This window comes from Wyeomyia smithii, chromosome 3, assembly GCF_029784165.1.
Source record: "Wyeomyia smithii strain HCP4-BCI-WySm-NY-G18 chromosome 3, ASM2978416v1, whole genome shotgun sequence".
Taxonomy (NCBI): Eukaryota; Metazoa; Arthropoda; class Insecta; order Diptera; family Culicidae; genus Wyeomyia; species Wyeomyia smithii.
The window spans coordinates 71245793-71267062 of record NC_073696.1 but is presented as its reverse complement, the minus strand read 5'-3'; the positions used below and the strand labels follow the sequence as shown (position 1 = coordinate 71267062).

The 21270-nt window shown below is 37.4% G+C and overlaps 1 protein-coding gene across 1 annotated transcript in view; it reads right to left on the bottom strand.

Moving 5' to 3' along the window:
• Nucleotides 1-21270, bottom strand: part of LOC129726923 (chaoptin) — a 471022-nt gene that overhangs the window by 123207 nt on the left and 326545 nt on the right. Inside the window, exon 4 of the mRNA XM_055684186.1 lies at nt 19868-20012. Coding sequence (XP_055540161.1) covers nt 19868-20012 — 145 coding nt within the window. The remainder of the gene's footprint in view (nt 1-19867; nt 20013-21270) is intronic.

Here is a 21270-nt window from a genome sequence, read left to right as displayed (position 1 = left end):
GAACAATCAATGCTTGCCTACGTACCTATATGCAGGAGGATCAAAGACTATGGGATACGAGAATTGCTGAGGTAGAAGAAATGTTGAATACAACCATCCATTCATCTACTGGCTACACCCCTTACCGTATACTCTATGGGCACGAGATGGTCACGAAAGGTGACGAACATCTACGCGATAGAGAAGTAAGGGACATCCCAGTCAGCGAACGGGACGAGCTACACGGTGAAGTGAACAAAAAGTTGTTCCAGATCGTGAAGAAAAACTTAGGCAAAAGCCATGAGAAAACCACTAAAGCATACAATTTGAGGCATAAAAAGTTTTGTCCAACTTACCAGATAGGGCAAAAGGTCTACAAGCGTAACTTTAAACAATCCGTTGCTGTCGCAAAGTATAATGCGAAATATGGGCCAGTATATACTCCGTGCATAATCATTGCCCGACGGGGAACGAGCTCATACGAGGTTGCAGACGAGAATGGGAAATCCTTGGGGATATTTTCCGCTGCAGACCTTCGCCCGGGTACAGCAGATAGCTAAAAAAATTAACAACATTGAAAAAAAACTCTATGTTCCTCATTTATGCATATGCAGTTGCACTTTGCGAGGTACTTAGTAGGGGAAGTAAACAAATCCGCCATGTTTGATGAACCGGCTCTCTGAGAGTTGCTCCTGTTGGGGGATATCTCGCCGTTAGCGCAGTGTCATTTCTCCAGGGCAGCTCAGAGAGGAGATCGTCTGGATCGGTATTTGTGTTGTAGTTAGAGAGATCAGTGAGAGCTCGCTAAACGAATTAAATCTCTCTCAATTTATTTATGTACATAATTAGGTGACGTCATAGTTAGTAAGAGATAGATTGTAGGTAATATTAAAAAAAGAATTAGAAGAGTAGAAGTTTTAGGTATGGCGCCATACACAATAGAAAATGCGAAAATCGATGCCGTCAGATGCAACTATCAGAGCTTACATACCACTTTACAATGAACAAACTTCAGATAAAGAATCCACCATGATAAAGTTTGTTATCAGAATTATTCCTGTGAAAATCGGTATGGCCATCCGATGGAATGAGGCTGGAAATGAACGGAAATCAACTTAACAAGATCACGATACATAATAAAATTTACTTATCTTGTGATTCACCAGTAGTAAAATCAAAATTAATTAACTTTTTTACAAAAAAATATCGTCCACACATTTGGTAGTTTCTGTTGTCCAATCCCAGTTGAACTGCGGATCGGCGCCGACTGATCATGCTTCATCAGCTCATCCCGAATATACCCAGTAAAGCGGAATAAACCTAATGAGCGGATGAACTGCAGAGATCGTTTACACCGTAATTTGGGGATCGTGCTATAATTTGCATACACACAGGGTAAAATCGCACATGTTTGATTATGGCAGTTTTCCTAGTGAAAACTAGCTTTTAATTATCAGTTGATTTTGAATTGTTGTTCCATGTCCCCAATCGTTTTAGCAAGAATTTTACTGTTCCGTGTCGATTAGAGAATTTTGTTTGTAAAATGGTATTTGTCTTGAAAAATTATTTAATGAGTTACTACTTTGTTTAGGTTAAAATAAATAATAAAACGGACGTTAATTATTTATTTTACCGAGGCGGGAGGATAGTGTAACCGTTGTTACAAATTGTCCTTAGTGTTTTTTTAAAATGTGCTGTATGTTTATATGTAACTATTGTGTTTCTAATTTATTTTCATGTAGTTTGTTAGTAGGATTAGTAAATAAAAATAAAAATAATGTTATTAGTTAGGTTAGTAAGATACACAAACACAAAAATTGTTAGGTTAAAATGGGCCAAGCTAAACGCGGAACTGTTATACACACTCAGCAAAATACAACCCTGAGGGGGTGGGCATAATTGAATTCAGGAAAAGGGAAGAAAATGGTGGGTGGCAAAAGGAGGGGAATCAGGAATTGAAAAACCGCCAAATGGTCAGAAGTACCGCGGCGTTCGTGTGAGTAACAAGTGAGTGAAAAGTTGCAAGAAGGAAGCTAAGTAAAGTGAGCAGATTGTTGCGCTAAGCAAGGCAAACATATTCAGGTAAAGCAACCCACCCACCGTCTCAGTTGCTACTTGCTAATATATCTTGTCCGATCAGGACCTTTTTATTGCTATCTTATCGAATCCATATTCGATCGTCGGTTCCTCACTTCGCACGAGTCGGCCTAGGTGGTGAAATCCGCCTACGCCTAAGCGTAAAGGAGTTCGGGCAGCGACGAGCCCGCTTAATCCTCGGGCGACCGGCCCTAACCGTAAAAGAGGACCCTTGTCGGTGAAGCCAATACGGTATCGTCCGTGGCCCATCGATCGAGCCAACGAAGGAAGACGCCGAAGGACCCGCATTCCCGCCAAACCACGAATCCGCCATCGCGATAAGGCATAGCCAGTGTTCCAGTCAGCGCAGAACAGCAACGAGTTTTTCCCTCCCCCCCGCAACCATCAACGTGACATCGCAGCAACAGCAACGCAGCCCAGCAGAACCAGAACTCTTCGAGATAGTCGGTACGTACCGTGAGAAGAGAAGTGATCCGCTAGCGCCCACCCCTCACACACACACGCACACCCTTTAGATACGCAGTTAATTATTAAAGTAAAAACTCAGAAATCGAATCAAGTTATCAATTAAAGGTAAAAAGAAACCTCCTAGGAAAACAATAGTTTCTTGCACAACTTTTCCGCGCGAAGCCCCTCCGATTACCCCGCGGCAAGCCGACCCGGTGATTCAAGATCCACGGTCTCTTGCTTGGTGAGCTTTCTCGGGAGTACTATCTGCCCAAATAGTAATAAACAAAAAATACAGGATTTTTCGGGTCATTTCAAGTCATAATCAGGTCATATAAGTGTTTTTTTTTCCAGTTTCAATTCAAGTTGGGATTATTTTTCGTAGGATACGCGAGTTCTCTAACTTTTCTCTTAACACTACTCATAAGCTTTTGCACGGTGTGTTCTCCGACCATTTTTACCACTTTAAGCCAATCTTTTCTAAATTTTTCAACATTGTCCGCTGGTTTGACATATTTCCTCAGCCTTGCCTTGGTCAAATCCCAAAAAGTTTCAATAGGGCGAATTTCAGGGCAGTTTGGAGGATTCATCTCCTTTGGGACACATGTGACATTATTTGTTTTATACCACCCTAGTGCATTCTTAGAGTAATTGCAGGAAGCAAGATCGGGCCAAAAGATTGGAGGATTGTTATGCTGCTTAACCATGAATTTTTCGGTGTAAATGGCTTTCACTGGTCCAGGGACATCCTTTCCCTTCAGTGATGTATAAAATTGCGGTCCTGGCAGAGTCTTATAGTCCAGTTTTATGTAGGTTTCGTCATCCATGATAACACACCTCATTCTTTTGGTCAGAAGTTTGTCATAAAGCTTCCGAGCTCTGGGTTCACAGATTCAGCTTGTTTTGGTTTTCGTTTTGGCTGCTTCTGCTTCCGACGGGTCTGCCGACCCATTCTTCCCTTGGCACGCATAACGTTACTCGCCGAGGTTCAAAGCTTTCTCGCCACATCTCGTACTGATACTGAAGGATGCCGCTTGTACTATTCCTTAACCATTTTGTCCATTGTGGGATCAACAGGCCCGGGTTTTCTTCCACGTCTTGGGGCATCAGTAAATGTGCACTCTTCACAATACTTCCGCAAAGCGGTTTGAACTGCTCCGACACTTATACCTTCTTCTCTGGCTAATTTTCTTATAGAAAGACCACTCACGGTGCCCCATTTGTGCACAATTCGCTTTCTTTGCTCGGGAGAAAGGCCACGCATTTTCAAAATTTCGCACTAAATGTTAGAAAAAATGACAGCATCTGTTTCTTTTGGATGTAAACAACAAGACGCAGCCAACGTTTGGTTGAATACTGCACGTTATTTGAAATGACGGTTGATCATAAGTGTATTTATAATTATCGGAACGGTCTATAAAACATAAATAATTTCACTAAAAAGCTGTGAAGCGGAAAAACATTAATTTGATAGGATCCACTAGCGAGTAGATTCAAAGTAGGGGCTAACTTTAACGGAGCAGAAATTGTACTAGTGCAGTTTGAAGGGAAATATTCTATTTAAAAAAAGGTTTGAGTGCTCCCCGCCTTATCTTGAAATGTTGTTGAAACCATGAAAAAAAAATTCTTTTGCATTAGAAAATATCTAACTTTGTTTCATTTAATGTAAGTCTAATACTCATATCTTATTGTTTACGTCTTTGTGTATTCCATAAACCATTTTCGTCACTAGAAGAATCGTAGAAAAACATTCAAAGATTAAGATTTTGTTTTAAGGACAAATCTTATTAAAAACGTAAAAAATACCAATCTCTAGAGGCAAGACACTATTGACTTATGGCGGAATATTTCCAATATTAGAAATTACAAAGTATTTATCGTTGCATTATTAAGTCGATGTGATGTCAATGTCTCGGATAAACGATAAACATCTAAATTTATTAGTGCTGTGCGCATGGACCATTCATTAATGATGTCATGCATTTAGGGGGGGGGGGGGGGTTCGATTATTGTGACATTTTGTGACATATAGGTGAGGAGGGGGGGTTAGCTTGAGTGTGACATCACATTTCGACTCAAAAAAATAATAATAAACAAAACACATGCCCATACTACAGAGCTCAATTCGGAATTATTTATGATACTTGAATAATTCGTTCATAGTTCTACGATCCCTTTTTGCCTTTCTCCTAGAAAGGTATAGCAATCACTGAAAAAACTAAAGGTATAAAAGTGCTCAAAAGGGCCGAATGTCGTATATCACTCGACTCAGTTCGACGAGCCGAGCATTTTCTGTGTGTATGTGTGTGTGTGTGTAACGCTCTGTGTGAGATTCGATTTTCTCAGAGAAGGCTGAACCGATTTTCATGAAATTAATTGCAAATGAAAGGTCTAGTTGCCCCATGAAACCCTATTGAATTTTTTTGTAATCGGATTTTTAGTTTATAGGTTATGTTTAAAAATGTAAAAATAACGAAGCATCATTATCTCAGAAACTGCTCAACCGATTTGAACAAAATTAATTTCAAATGAACGGGCTTCCCGAAGAAACCCTTAATTTTTGAATGTCATACAGATTGGACATGTGGTTCAAAAGTTATGGAAAGAAACGTGTTTTCGAGACTATTTAATCTTACTCATGTTTATCAGAGATGGCTGGACCGATTATCATAAAATCATTGTCAAATGGAAGGTCTAGTTGCCCCATAAGACCCTATTGATTTTTTTTGCAATCGGACTATTACTTTGTATGTTATGTTTAAAAATGTGAAACCCAGCTATGAAAAGTAAAATATTCAAAAGACTACTTAAACTCACTCACTTTTCTCAAAGATGACTGAACCGGTTTTCACTAAATTAGTGTCAAATGAGAGTTTCAGTTGCCTCATAACACTTTATTGAATTTAACTGTAATCGGACTGTAACTTCGTCTGTAATGTATCGACTTGTGAAAATCACGAAACTTCATTATCTCAGAAACTACACAACCGATTTGAACAGTATTGATATCAGATGAACGGGCTAGTTAAGGGTTAACTTATGAATAATGATTGAACAAGTAGTTTCATAATTTGGCTGCTCTATGCGTTCCCTTTTCATTCGATTACAATCGAACATAAGCAACCGTTATGTATTAAATTGTAATAACAACGAAAGTCTATTATCTCAAAGATTACACGACTTATTTAACATAATAGTGTCATACGAACGAGTTATCTTTTAAACTTACAAATAACTAACTTAATAACAACTTGATATGTGGTTCAAAAGTTATGGAACGAAAAGAAATTCAAAGACTATTTAAAACTATACCTGCTTTGATCGATATATGTGGGCTCAACATAATTTAAATGTGGTATTGTACTATTTGAACGTTCGCTTGTGAAGAAATTGTTCGATATTAAAAGTCATTTCTCTTATTTCGCTATTTCTTAAGCACTAACATTACGTCAAATTTCATATTTAATTCTTCAATTACAACATCAATATTTTAGAACCCAAAGAGTGAATAAACCTATATTGGATTTAAGCATTCATGTAAATCTATTTCTACAAATAATAAGTTTGAATGAGAAAGGCTGAGTCTGATCGGTAGGTGGATTAATTTAGGTTTTTTGTTTAAGATTTGCGTGAGATAAAATAAATGACTTTTTTTTTTCGTTAAACGACAGTATCCTTGGACTAAATATTAAAGGCTTTTTCTAGTTATATTTTATAAGCTTCTTCGCTTCTTAGTTTCAGTTTATCTTTTAGCAAAATCGTTCTAATTGAAAAAAAATGCATTTTTTTATTCGCGTGACATCAATAATGGATGGTCCCTTATGCCTCGACATAAAGTTGTAGTAACAAAGACTGTTCGCCTGAGAACAATATTCGTGTAATGGATTCGTGGAAGCTCAAATTCCAAGTTCTTCTGCTATCAGAAACAGTAGAGAAGGGAGTCAACAGACCATTTTAAACAGGATTAATAACATTTTAATTTCAAAGTATTTCATCTGTTATGAGGTCGGTTGGGTTCGTGTCACTTCGGTTTCTTGTTTTCATGTAATGTACGAATAAGTAACAGCGAAAAGAAGATACCAAAGATAGGTCTTCGAATGACGAACAAATAGACATATATTCGAAAAAAATGCCCTTCACGTCAATTTGTCATCTCTCGGCAGAGTAAATAAAAGGCTTAGTTTGCAATTCATATCTTTTCTTTTTTGAGGCAACAGATGATGCGTTTGTGAAAAGTATTTCAATAGGAATCGAAAGTTAAATTCAAAATGGCTTTGGGTTTTCGTTTTAATTAAGACTGCGATTGGAATTCGGGTTAAACTTTTTATATGAATCAAAAATGGAATTGAGTTTAGAACAAGAATTGGTTTGGAATTTGTATGAGGATTAGGATTAAGATTTGGATAAAAAATTTGATTTATGATTGAGATTGGGATAATGATTTGGATTTGCATTTGTAATTGGACAAGGATTAGTAAAATTTTGGATAAGGATTAGAAAGGATTTGGGTTAAGACTGGAATTAGGGCTACGACCAGGATATGGGTTGGTTTGAAATTTAGGATTATGGATGAGTTTTTTTTATTACGGATTTAATTCAATATTATTTCTTTTTTTTTATTTGTTTTAATATTTTTAAAATTTTCTCCGTCTTTATTACGTTCTCCACTATAAAATTTAAAAAAAAGGATGAAATTTTGGACAACCATGTTTTTTTTCTTCATCTATATGTTTGTTTATGTTCATTTATTACAATGCGATCAATGGAATTATAGCTGATTTTAAAAAAAAAATTAAATTTGTTCCCTGCAATGCAATTCATTTTCCGCCATTGAAATTTTGCTCAACAGCACTGCCTAAATCATTGCAGAAGTTAGAAAATCCACACAGACGGCTTAGATTTAATATATACATAGGCTTTTAATTACCTTTTTATTCAAATTTGTATTTACAACTATACTAAATAAATTAGACCACCGCTAGCTACGTTGAGACCCGTGGGGAAATTTATTTCTCCCGTTAGTACTGCAGCTAAGCGCGCGGCCACGCGCCGCCCTGTCGCTTTCGCGAATAAATATATATTACGGCAAGTCAATTTGCGGTCAGTGTACCGGTGGACTCCGATCGTTGATTATGATTTACATGCCCTCATTTCAATATTCTATTATGCTTCACCCTTCGTAACCGGTTCGCACCATTATGAAGTTCGTCCTTTGGTTGGTCGGAGCAAAAATGACAGCAGAAATTGAGAGCTTTTGTTGCCACTTTTAATCAGCAACTTTCTCAATAGTGGTTAAAGTGGCAGAGCCAGAATGAGAAGCAGTGTTTCAATTTGATGCTGAGAAGAGGGTTGTTATAACCGCACGAAAAACTGTGGGAATGTTGGGTTTGTGATGGTAAGCAAGTGTCACAGTGTATCTGATCACGAGAAAAGCAAACAACCATCGAAATGACTCGAAGGGAAAAAAATCATTTCCTCTAGCCCATTGTCGTCGAGAGGGTCCCATGCAATAAAAAGCTTCCCTGCTCGTCCCGTCAGCACACAATGGACTGACCAACCGAGCAGTAACATCTCTTTTTGATCTCCAGTCGATAGGAAAACCCAGTTTGCGGCGTCATTTTTCCAATAACACAACCCAACCAAAACCACATACACACAAAAACAAAAAAACAAGGAAGGGGAGACAGTGTTCTGATGGAAAACTTTGACAAGGGCCGAAGCAAATTTGATTTCCGCAAAATTCAGTAAATTGCTTTCCAATGACCTCGGGCGAACTTCCTCAGCTTTGTGATGGTCGGCTAATGGCTAAGGGACGCCACCACGCCGGACGAAGAATGTCCTGCTGTGACCGTTAGAACGATAGGACTGAGCAGCACGGATATTATTGTTTGATTTTAGTTCATGAAACTGTTGGGATGTGAACAAAGGTGAAATTAATTGAGTGCTTTTCCACTTCATTGCGTTAACCGCTGGCTGTGGGAAACTCTAGGCAAACAGTCCGCTGCAATGATTAATTACAGTTCGGCAGGGCTGTGGAGTGGATGAAACTCAGCCAAAGTTAGTTTGCAGAGAAAACTAACGCGACAGTCCGTAGCGTTTAAATACACTTCAAATTTGATACTATTTTACCAAAACCTGGAGGGAGATGTTGCCGAACAAAGGATAAAATAATGGTTCTAGTGACTTTGCAAAATATGAAGATGAAATTTTCTGCTCAAGCCAATAAATTCCAAATAAAAGAAACCAACTGCCAAAATTTGCGCAATACGAATTGAGTTTTGTCCATCGTTTTGATGTCTGCGTTAGATTGATTATATTGTGTCAAAAATTCAAAATCGCTGTTGGAAAAAAAAAACCAATCATTATGTCACATGCTTGGAGAGTATCTCAACTATCAATCAAGATGTTGATGTTCGGACTCCGTTCAGTGGACTTCAACCGACTTAAAATTTTGAATGAATGGAAAATTTATGTCGAAGTATATTAGTCATAAATTAGAATTTTCTTATTTAAAACTTGCCGGAGCTCTACTATCAAATTTAATCACTAAAACTGACTACGATGCAATTGAGCAATTAAACGCCTTTCTTCTCCGCTGTAGTAAATCTCTTTCGACCAACAAACGATGAACTTTACAGGAACAGAACTAGTAATTGAAAGTCTGCTTCGAGAATAAAAGTCTTCCGAAGCTGCGCTATCTAAAATTAATTGTTACAATAAAAGCCGAGACGTCGAATTGCTTACTGAAACGGAAGTAATAGCAAATCAGCAAATTTCAAGCTCGAGCGGAGCGAAATATGCCACAACCGGCAGTGGCATTGGTTTCTGGGTCTCGCGGCTCGCCATTTTAGCATGGTGCTTCATGTCCAGCCTGCAACAACAGTAGCCTGCAGAAGCAACCGGAGAAATAAACTTTACCGGTTTCCAGAATAGTTTTCCACTGTGTACAACTTGTCTGTTCACGCTTCCAAACACAGAGGAACTGCTTTCAACGCAAAATAAATAAATCTCATAGCCACACAACACAATTGAAAGCTTCTTTGCGATTCATTGAATCCGATAATACGAATGACGGGATGTGCAGCAATGATTTCCACAGAATTCCCATATCCGAGCTCGTGGCGGTGTTCGTCAAGAGAAGCCTTTGTAGGAGACTGGAAACCAAAATTCTACACAGAGTGCGTCGTCATGCATTCCGTTCTACGAGAGAATCCCACTCAACCAAGCGACAGATGAAGTGAGAAAGAAGGATAGCAACAGTTTTGTTTGTGAGGTTGGGAATTAAGTTTCGCAGCAATATTGCGCTTCCAGGCTTGCTTGCAGTATTTATCTGTCTCTGTGGTGCAGTGCAGGGCGCTCGTTCAGAACAGTCACAGATAAACGTATTTGCTCGGTGGAGAAAGGTTATGAGTTTACCTTACCGGAATCTAAGAAGACTCATTTCGATAGAAAGCTTGCTAGTTTCCGAAGGTGACGATGTTTATCATAAGCTTTCTCTAGCTAATTGTCAATCGAAGCAAATAGACGTGTGCTTTTGCTTTTCTTTTAGAACTAGCAATGCTCATTTCTTGCCACACTGCAGCTAATAGTAAAAATGAATGACTTTATTATTATTTATGCATTAGATTTGTGGTGTGGAGCTTGTCGATGTCGAACCATTAATGACCTGCCAAACAATGTTTTCATAACTGTTTTCCCGTCAACAGTACAAATAAGCGTTGTTCTGCCTATCCAAGTCGCTTTAAAACAATATGCGCATATTATTTTGTCAAATTGGGGTATCGTTTTAATTCCCGATTCTACTGAAAATCTTCAATTTTCTGTTTATAAGCATCTTCGAAACCAATTTTTTGTTAACTACTAACAAAATTTTTTGCATTATAACATACAGGGTGCGGCAGGAAAAAAGTACGAAACCTTATGGTGTTTTCTCAAATCCTATTTTCAACTTCTTTAAGCAATAATGTCAAAACTTTTGAGCTCAGTTATCTTTGTTAGGTTCTGTAGACCTAGCTTACTCGATGAACTCTCCATTTTCATCAATGACATACTCAAGATAACACCGAAAACAGAGCGTAGTCCTGCGATATCTAGAACCACATGCGATGTGACAGACTTCGATGTCCTCAAATAGGAATGAGACTTTTAGCACCCTTAGCTTTCAACATACGCCCAAATCGAATAATTTAACGGAAGAAGGTCCGGACTGCTAGAGAACCATAAATTTTTTGGATGATTATTTTGGAACTTAAACACACTTTCCCCGGAATATCCGCATTTTTTTCAGTATAATGAACCATGTCTGTGCGGCTGTAGGACAAAGTATCGATACTAAATATGTTTTCGTCGGAGAACAGGATTATCATTTTTTTCCTTCTTCAGCAAAAAAAGTAATCTTTCGACTACCCAAGACCATTATGTGGAGATACAAGATACAGAGATTTTTGATACAATAAACTAAGGCCAAGTAATATCCTACCTGGGAACCGCCCAAAACTGTTTATGCTTTCTTTGGCGTACATTTTTCACAGATTCCGTTGTTCTGATGCTTCACTTCAAATTAAATGTAAAAAAATACACTGTTGACAGAAAAAAATTATTAGTCATATAAATCAACCTAATATTGAAGGTTCAACATTTTCGCATTTTTGCCTGCCGCACTAATAATGACCTCGAAAAGGATTTCGAGATTTTAAATCACCAATCTGCATAAATTATAAAAATATCTGAACAATTTCATTACGAGTTGATAAAAAAAGAACAAAATAAAAAAAACTGACCATTCTCAAGTTCACATGAGTAATTTGCGATAGATTTTTGTTGCAAATATGTGCAGCAAAGGAGGCTTCAGGGTCTTTATGTCGTCAAACAAACGCTTCAGATCCATTGAGAATCGTCCATTATGAAGAAATAATGTAATTTCCTTTCGTAAAATTTTGCTAAAGTCCGCATAATCATCGATGGTGTTGATTTATAGGATACTCCCAAATCACCGAATCCACATTTCATTAAAAACTGAAGTGTCCAGTTCTTTCAGTTTGTTGAAGATGAAGCTGACTGTTAAGCAGGCATTAGAGGAGGCAAATATTTGCTAAATTTGGTACGCACTTTTATGGGCAAAATACTTCTTCTGGATAATATATATATGCTATACTCATAGCTCCACACTTTGGGGGCCTTCACAAAACTTCACTTTTCATGACTCATGACTAAATACAAAAAATTAGAAATCTAAAAAAATTCACTTTAACACTTTGAAATAACTGAAATTCTAATGATTCTAACACCATCCTTCGGCTCGTTCCTATAACTTATATTTTTGTATGACATATTCATTTATTGAAATTTTGATAACTAGAAACTGGTGGACCAGTCCACATAAGCACTGAGGATGACTGTATGTCACAGTCGAAATAAATATTTGCGCGGACTGAATTTCAATATTTATTTATATTAGAGTCCAACGGAAACCGATAATTATTTCTTTTGATTTTATGAATCACTCTGCTAAGACGCTCGGTATAGATTTTCCAAATTTGCGTAGTACATCTAGTTTTCACTGGCAGAACAATATTTCAAACTCATTTGCTGTTGGTAGGTATCACCATTAATTAGAGAGTAGGATTTCATGTGAGAATTTTGGTTTGATTAACTGAAACGTTATTTCGATATTCGGCAGTTTTCTGTGAAAAACCGAGACAAATCGGAAGGCAACAACAAAATACTGAATAATGAGTTCAAAATGAGTCAGTTCTAGTGAATTCGAATCCCTACGTAATCAACCAGCAAGATTATTTTTACAATTTTTTTACAATTTTTTATCAATGTACAGGTTTTGAAATTTTTATCACTGAACAAAGAAAAAATTCAATCAACTATACGCTTAGTAGTAGAGATAAGTCCAAAATTTGGGTGCAATATCATAAAATTTGATTCTTTTATAACTTTTCAAAGCCCGGCATACGGACGTTTTTTGACATATTTAAAAAAAATATCATTACTTCGAAACGCTCTGCAGCTTCAATGATAGCTTGTTTTTTTTTGCGTCAAAGAAAAAGTTGATTTGTAGTTAGTTTTTATTACCTATTATAATATATAATATTGTTTTATTTTTTATAAAAACAATTTTTTTTTCGCGAAATTTGGTTGATTTGAGGAGTTGGGCAAAAACTACGTAATCTGTTTTTGTAGAGAGGACGCCCTGTGGCGTTGCTTGTGGTTCAAAATCATATAATTCTGTTTAATAAAAAAGTGAGGGAAAAGTGCTAAAGTATCATGAGAAATTAAGTCACGTGCTTTATGGACGTCCCCAAATAAAAAGTGGAATGGAGGTTCGTGTTCAGCACCCCAGATTTAAGTAAATACCTTATTTTTGTCGTATTTATCGACGCTTTTTTTAACTTGGCAAGCACTGTGCAATGCTCCGCGGTTTTCCTGACAGTTATGAAAAAAGCCCGACAAAAATTCCATTTAAATCAAACCCGTTGCAGGAAGAACTATTCAATCTAACATTAGAAAGCGGTAGCATGATGTTATTCCCTTGCTGCGTAGACTGCCGACAACTGTCAGAATAGGTATTGGGCGATCTCTCGTTGAGTGAGGATGGGCGATTTTTTCTCCGATCTTACAGATTATCGACATTAAAAAAACACCTAGGCTTGAAATATTAAAAATTAAATTCTCATAATGCACGAAAATTGAATTACCCGTACCCGACCCGAACCCGTGAAATATTTGTTTGCGCTACCCGAAACCCGATCCGAACCCGTCGGGTACGGGTCAGGTACGGGTTTCGGGTGAAAATACCCGTACCCGACCATCTCTACTCAGTAGTGAACTAACTAGCAAAGAACGACATTAGACGAATCAAATATCTGCCTCATTTCTCGTTTACTGAATAAGACAGCAAATATTTCAAATAATATTGGACAGATAATTTGATATTACTCTGCAAGAAAGTATTGACCGTTATTTAAAGCAAATATTTGCTTCCTTCAATGTCCACTTTAGTACTGTTATACACTTTTCTGTCGTCACTTTCACGTTTCGATAGAGTATCCAGTTTTATTGCCCTATTACATTAGAAATTATAGTCGATTCGGCGAAATTTTTCGAGGGACTTAGGAATCTCAGGATTCCGGAAGTCAATATTTCTGTTGGCAAAATCCGGGAAACAAGGGAAACGGTTTTTTCCCGGGATTGTGAACCCTTATTTGAATAAAACTTTGCACACGTGTTTGGCTTAAAAAATTGAGTATTTTACACAAACAGAGGAACTTTTCAGATTCCGTACTAGTTTCCTGAAAGGGTGTTTGCATTTTGAGCAAGTCCACGTTACTTCGCAAGCGATCCTGATCGATCATTTCCGATTTCGCTAAAACTTCACATAGTTGTTCCTGTTTGATAAAGAAGTCTTCATATAATATCAGTGCTTCCTTTATAATATCGTCATTTTCAATGTGTAGAAAGATAGTTTTTCAAAAGAGGTACTTTTTGAGATATTCAATATTTTGTGAGAGTTTGGAATTTGGCTCATGTTTTGTTCACAGCATTGTAGCTCAGAAACTATTGCACTGTGGTACAGTAAGGAAATTTAAGCGGGCACGAGTTTTTTGAAGCAATAAGGTGGTTTTGATGCTGTAGTTTTTTCTAGGAAGTTGTTTCCTAAGTTAGTCCCATTTTATGTGCAAATGATTATTGGGGTGATTCTAAAATCAGCGAGATAAAAAAACTAACTTTTTCTTCGCAAAAATAATTGTATATATTCTTCAACAAATGTTGTGGAAAAACTAATTATAAGCAACCTTGTAAAATTTTTTCACCGATTTAGAGCAATCAAAGTGACAACTGGCTTAGCGTGGGTCCCAGAAAAGGGTTTATTTTGGCTCTATATTATACAGTTCAAAATAATAACAAAATTATCTTCGGGTATCCAAAGATAATTTTATTAATAATTTTGAACTGGAAAATATAGAGCCAAAAAATCTGTTTCCTGGGACCCACCCTAAGCCAGTTGCCAGTTGAAAAAACGCAACTTTTGATGCAAAAACATTGTCCAAGTGTAGTAAACACTGTACAAGTGAAGCGCTATCAACCTTTTTATTTTCACAGTAGGTCTTTTTTAAACGTTGATATATTCGTTTGAGGCAAACATAAAAACCTAAATTAATCCACCTAGCGGTCAAACCCAGCCTTCCTCATTTATTATTTGTAAAAATAGATTTACATGAACGCTTAAATCCAACTAAGGTATATTCACTCTTTGGGTTCCAAACTATTGATGTTGTAATTGAAGTATAAAATATGAAATATGACGTAATATTAGTGCTTAAGAAAGATATTCAACATCCATCAACTTTAAACAGTCTTACTGTACCACTGTGCATTGTTTGTATAGTAAAACTGTCTGATAACAGTGCATTGAAAATGTACATATTTAAAGAAAAAAATTTACCAAAAAGTGTTTTATAAACGATACGTTTAATTTTTATAAAAGAAAATGTTGATTTTTTTCCACGTAGAATTACTTCTCGGAATGTTATACCTAGTTAGCCAGGAATACACTATTTTGTCGCTATATTAGAGCCTGTTTCTGCTCGAACCAATTAGTTTCAATGGATGGCCCGCTCCCAACTAAGTTGCAGCTGAGCAATTCCTTGAAAAAGGGCAATCATTTGAATAGACTATTTTTGATTTGGCTGAAACTTTTCATGGGCAAAAGATGCCACTTTTTGCTATTGGTTCAATATTTTGGAACACGACTCATTTTTGAGCTATTTTAAAGATGTTTTGAGAAGTATTGATGAATACAAATTTTTTCAGAGCCAAAACGATTTGTTCGATCGGTATATTGTCTCCGGCAAAGTAGTAGACAATATTTTTGATTCTTAAAAAATATATACACTCAAAAAAAATTCTTGAAAAAAATTAAAAATTTATTATCTAGAAAAGCTCATTGTTAAAAAATCAGATTTTTTTATTGAAATTTTTTTAAAAAAGTTTTAAATTAAAACTGAAAAAAAAAATACCTCAAAGGAAGGACTGTGCGATCATGGAGTAGGTAACCAGGAAAAACTGTTTCAAAATTTCGAGAAAAAAATGTTCTTATAGTTTTTTCACAAGACATTCCTTATTTTTGGAAGGACAAAATTATTATCTGCCATCCTGTCAAAGACCCGTTTGGTTGCAAAAATTTTAAATTACCCCTAGAGCACTATATGGGTCATTAAAAATCGCCCCGTTAATAATTTATGGAAATTGGACGTATCTGAAAGTTTAGAAATCTACAAACAACATCCATCCACACTGCTCAATAAAGACGTGGTAATCATTTTTTTTCATGGCTCTTCAAAATCCTACCTAAAAACCCTAGATCCAGTACAGGACACAAAACAACCACAACATACCTAACTTCAATTTAGAATTTTTCCGTTTAACTACTTCTAATTACACGCATACAAAAAGGGGGTTACTCAGTTATGCTCTTCAACAGTCCACATAAGCATTGATGTGGTTGCATGTAGCTGCCGAAATACGTATCTGCGGACGGTATTCGATTTTTTGTAGTAGAATTAAACGGAAACATAAACTATTCTTAATAATCATTAAAAATGGTTTTACTGTCGAACAGTTTGTTTGATTGGTACAGTTTCTTTGACAAAGCTGCAGATAAAAATTTGTCCTTAAAAAATATATGTACTTCATGGAAAAAATAAACAAAAAATTTGTTTAAAATATCACTTTGTTTCCTCCTGATTTCTCCATGATCGGACAGCCTCAATTTTTTAGGTAAACTTTTGTAGTTTTTATAAAAAAATAGATTTTTGAGATACGAGTTTTTTTAGAGAAAAAATTTTTTTTTACCGTTTTACTGTTTTTTTCCGGAGAGACAAAATTATTTTCTACAACTCTGGCTAGGACGTCACACCGATAAAACATATCGTTTTGACTCTAAAAATATATGTAATCATTAATACCTTCCAAAAATATATTTTTAAGTTCAAAAATTAGTCGTGTTCCAAAAAATTCATCCAATAGCACAAAATGGCATCTTTTACCCATAGAAACGTCTCTGCAAAGTTTTAGCCAAATCAAAAATGACAATTCAAACAAAAATTTAAACTGGAAATTTTTTTGACGAACTGCTCAGCTGGTAGCGGCAGTAGCGGCAATGGAGAATGGTAGTAGCTTTCGTGCGGTGTAGCGGCAATGTCGTGGCACTACTTCCTCTTGTAAAAAGCCACCTTTGTGGGGTAGCAGCAGCATTAGCGGTAGCAACACTGATCAGTAATTCCTCCAGCGTAAAACTGCAGTATTTTGGAAGCACACAAACGGGGATGCTGGTAATCTAAATCTGTCGACTGTCAAATTTTCAGAGTGAAAATAGCTCTCGATTCTCAGAAAAATTCCTTAATCCCACAGAGTTGCGATTGGCATCATATCCGTACCAACAAATTGTCCGTCTTAGAACAAACCAAATACTCAATAAAAGAATCAATATTTTGTCGTTCATATATTTCATGCTAGCTGACCCGACAAACTTTGTCCAGCTAATTTTTTATTTTCATTTAGGAAATGATTTCAAATATATATAATTATTTGATTCCTTGCTATTTGTTTATAGTCTACAAATGCAAGACCAATCGGACCAAACTCAATAGACCATTTAGATCATTTGAAATGATTGGTTTTATCGTAATTAGAACATCTTCACCTTTTGGTTTTTGTACATTACCTCGATTCTTGAAATACCCATATTGGGTGGCAGATACCGGAAGTCGTCGTGTTAGAAATCAATATGGTGTCCGAGGTCAATTTCAGGCCTCTGTGCATCATTCCTGTTCATCATCATTATTTGATGGCGTTCGGTCGTTTTGTGCTGTTTTCCAGAAACCGAAAGTAGTCATCTTGGATTCCAAAATGGCATGTGTAGTCAATTCTAGTTCCGGAAATATTCATATTGGATGGTATGGCTGTTTACCAGAAACCGGAAGTTGCCATATTGAATTCAAAATGGCATTTGGAGCCAATTTCAGGCCACAGAGAGTCATTTTGGGGAAACACCCATATTGGATGGTATTCGGTCATGTTTGGCTCTTCTCCAAAAACTGTTTCCATCTTAAATTAAAAATTTCGTCTGGAATTAAGTTTAGGCTCCTGTGCATCATCCCGATGTTTTTGAACTGATTTCCGGAAAAAATTGGTTGAAATTTTTCTTGCTTCTAAAATCCTTAACATGCCAAAATAGGTTCCATTTGTTTGATTGACTCTCAAGCTATGCAAAAAATTGTGTTTCCTTTTGTATGGGAGGGGTGACGAACTTCTATGAAAATATTTTTTGCCTTCAAAAACCTTTACGTGCCAAATTTGGTTTCATTTGCTTGATTAGTTTTGAGATGTGCAGAAATTTGTGTTTTATTTGGATAGGACTCTTCCCTTCCAAAATAGATAGAGGTCTCAAACCATCCTAGTCACCTTTCTCGACCCTTAAAACCTTTATATACGAAATTTAATGCTGATCGGTTCAGTAGTTTTCAAGCCTATATCGATTAGACAGGCAGACAGAGCTGCAGTTTTATATGTATACATTATTTAATTTGTTGACAAAGTTGGTTGTAAATTTGACTTCATCTCCAACTAGTCAAGCCTTTCAACTCCAAACTAGGCAAGCCTTTCGATTTCGATTGATCTGATTGATCGCCTAATAATTGCTTTCCCTAACACGGTTGACAGCATATTATAGACAGTTAAACGGTAATGCACTGTTTGGGCTACATTCGAGCCTGCTTCTGTTGAAACTAGTCGTTTTACTAATGGATGGTTTAAAAACCGGTCCGAAATTAGTACCTACTGATAACAGAAGTAGGTAGCAATATCGGTTACCTCAGCGATATATCCGATCATTGTTGCAAGAGGTGATTCAACAGAGTAAACTGAACCTTCCACAGTCAACAAGTTAGTTATAATTCGAATCGCAGTAGAATCTAAATGGTCTGAATGGTTTCCCAAAAACTTTACCATGGGATTATTCTAAGGCTCCCTTCCACATACCCTGTTTTCACGCTGAATTCCACAGTGCACCTGTTGATTTTCATTTTCACGGTCCTTCAAAAAAAAAAAAAGAATTTATATGGGCATTTGTCCACGGTGGAGGGGGGGGGGTGGGTAAAAGTCGTTAAAAATCTGTCCACGTGATATGTGGATGGCCCCTTGACAAAAAAGTCCCTTTAATAATAAAACAGACCAGAGAAAACGTATAATTCTTCTCATCGGAGGATTGTAATTATGATGCGATCTTAAATAGAGTACATCAAATAAGATTGAAACCGGCTTTCGAAGCCAGATGCCATTAAGAAACGGTTAGATTCAGTAAACAGAACGTGATCTATATCACGATCAATTGCTGCTTGTAAATCACATCGGTTTGAAATTCATAAGCAATAATTTTTTTTGATAAGAACTGAATAACGCAAGCTTAGGTGATAGTCATGTCAAACTTTTATCGCATTTTATTGGTATGTCATACATGCATCGAAAGATCTATCACATTTCCAAGGTGTAAATGACTCGCCGCGGAATTATCCATCATTATCGCACACGGTCTTTCGCATGCCCAATTATCTTGTCAAAAGCTGGTCAATAGAGTGAAACTCCCACGGACCCTCCCGGCATGCTATCGGTGATGCACGCTCTCTTCTTTGTTCCTCGCACGGTGAAACGCCGGAAACGAGGCACAACGAAAAGCGCTACCGCCAATCACCAGCGCAGGTGTACTCCGCAAACACATTAATCTTCCAAAGGTTGACATTTTCCTCCCCCGAACAGGGGAAAAAACTTAGTCTTGGCCGCATACTGAAACAACCGCACCGAAGCGCCGGAAGTGTAAATCCACGAAAGCACAGCATTTTTGACGCATTTCAAACATGCACACACCAAATTTCAATTCATCACCCGCTAGTTCTACGAGTGTGGAATGTACTCGGTTTCGCCTGACGGGGCTCCCATGACGAACGGAGCCACCTTGCCGTCATCAATCATTCCGGGAGACTTGTCGGATGTGGAACGGTTCAAGTGATTTCCGTTTTCCCGGCGCGGTGCTTCTGCCGGAGGCGAAATGGCTTCCTGGAGAAATGTGCAAACCCTGCTCGGCATTGGTAATGCGGAAAACTGTGCATTCTTGTTCAAACCTCAGCCGGAAAGTACCTTCATTGGGCCTCCATTTGACCGTACAATTCATAGCACACAGAAAAGAATTATGTGGGGGATTTAAACAAAAAAGATTCTCGACAGATTTCGGAATTACCGCCAGCCTGTACATTCATAGCCTTGTTTAACTGTAACTTACTTGAAGCTTCTCTCGGATATATCCTGAATTTTATTATCCACCAGCTTTAACGACTCCAGCCGCAGTCCTTGAAATGTCTCATCGTCGACATTATGGATGAACGTACGGGACATGTCGATGTGTTTTATCGTGCCGTTAAGAAATTCTGCAAAAATAAAGTAGAGCAAAACGAAACAATATTACACAAAAGCGAAGTTATTGAATAACGATTGATTGTGACGTGGGAAGCGTGGTACAAAACGAACAGCCTACAAGGTCCAAAATTAGTTCCGAACCAGACGGCGGCCGATGAGTGAAACTTTTAGCCGCTCCTGATTCTATTACCGGGTGGTGAACGGCGGGATAATTGAATCGGACAAGTTATTCGATCGAGTTACCGGTGGCGCTCGGCTGGATAAAAGGTAGCAATTTTCCGGTGCCAGACATGCCGAATTCAATGCGCGAACAAATTGCCCGTCAATATACACGCCTTCATTAATCATTTTTTGTTGGCTTTTAAAGTGTTTAAAAAAAAAAATTGAACCGAAGGTCCATTTGGGTTATTCGGTGGGATCCAAAAGCACTGGATGTAAAAATCTAATAACAAGATCCGACGAATGACAAATTATTGCAATATACAAACTGCTTGTGACCAATATCGCAGCTACCAGCCTCGATTCAGAGTGCCGTTAATACCATTAGCTAATGTTCGGGTCCGGGATAGGACCCTTGCCCTAAAAAGGAAAGAAAAACTTAAATCAAGCTCCGCAAACACAAAGGTAATCGTTCACGATTACCTTCTTAGAAGCAGTTTTTGTGTGCTCTCTCTGCCACGGTCAGGACGGAACCGACCGGCGGAGGATCGACCGTGAGCAGCCAACATAACCGTCATCGCGCCAGATTTTGCTGATCCTATTCGAGGGAAGCCGGACGAACCAAAGATGGTGCAGGTGAGTGTTACGCGACGGATTTCTTCATTCTTTTGTGTAAGTTGAGTGCATGCTGCTATGGTTAGGCTATTTATGTACGAGTATATAATGTATTGGAAGACTCTACTATTCACACATTTTGTGCTGCGAGGCACCCGGTATACAATGAGAATGGCGTGTCCTCCGCTAGTCGATTGGAAGTATTTTTCACATTATCAACACCGAAAGCTGAATGTCATGCTAAACGTGTGCTATTGGGAACGAAAACCGGAGCAGTGTATCTTGGCACAATCTTTTGAAATTAAAATTGCTTGATGCGATAGCGTATTTGGAAGCAGTTCAGATTTTTATGAGTCATTTCGATGAACATGCGTAATCATTATCAGATATTTGAGTTTTACGAGCAGACAAAATTGATAATATCCCTATTTTGTCTGTTCTCAATCAATGATGCTTCAAGTAATCTTCAACATCGAAATTGCCTTTATTTTAACC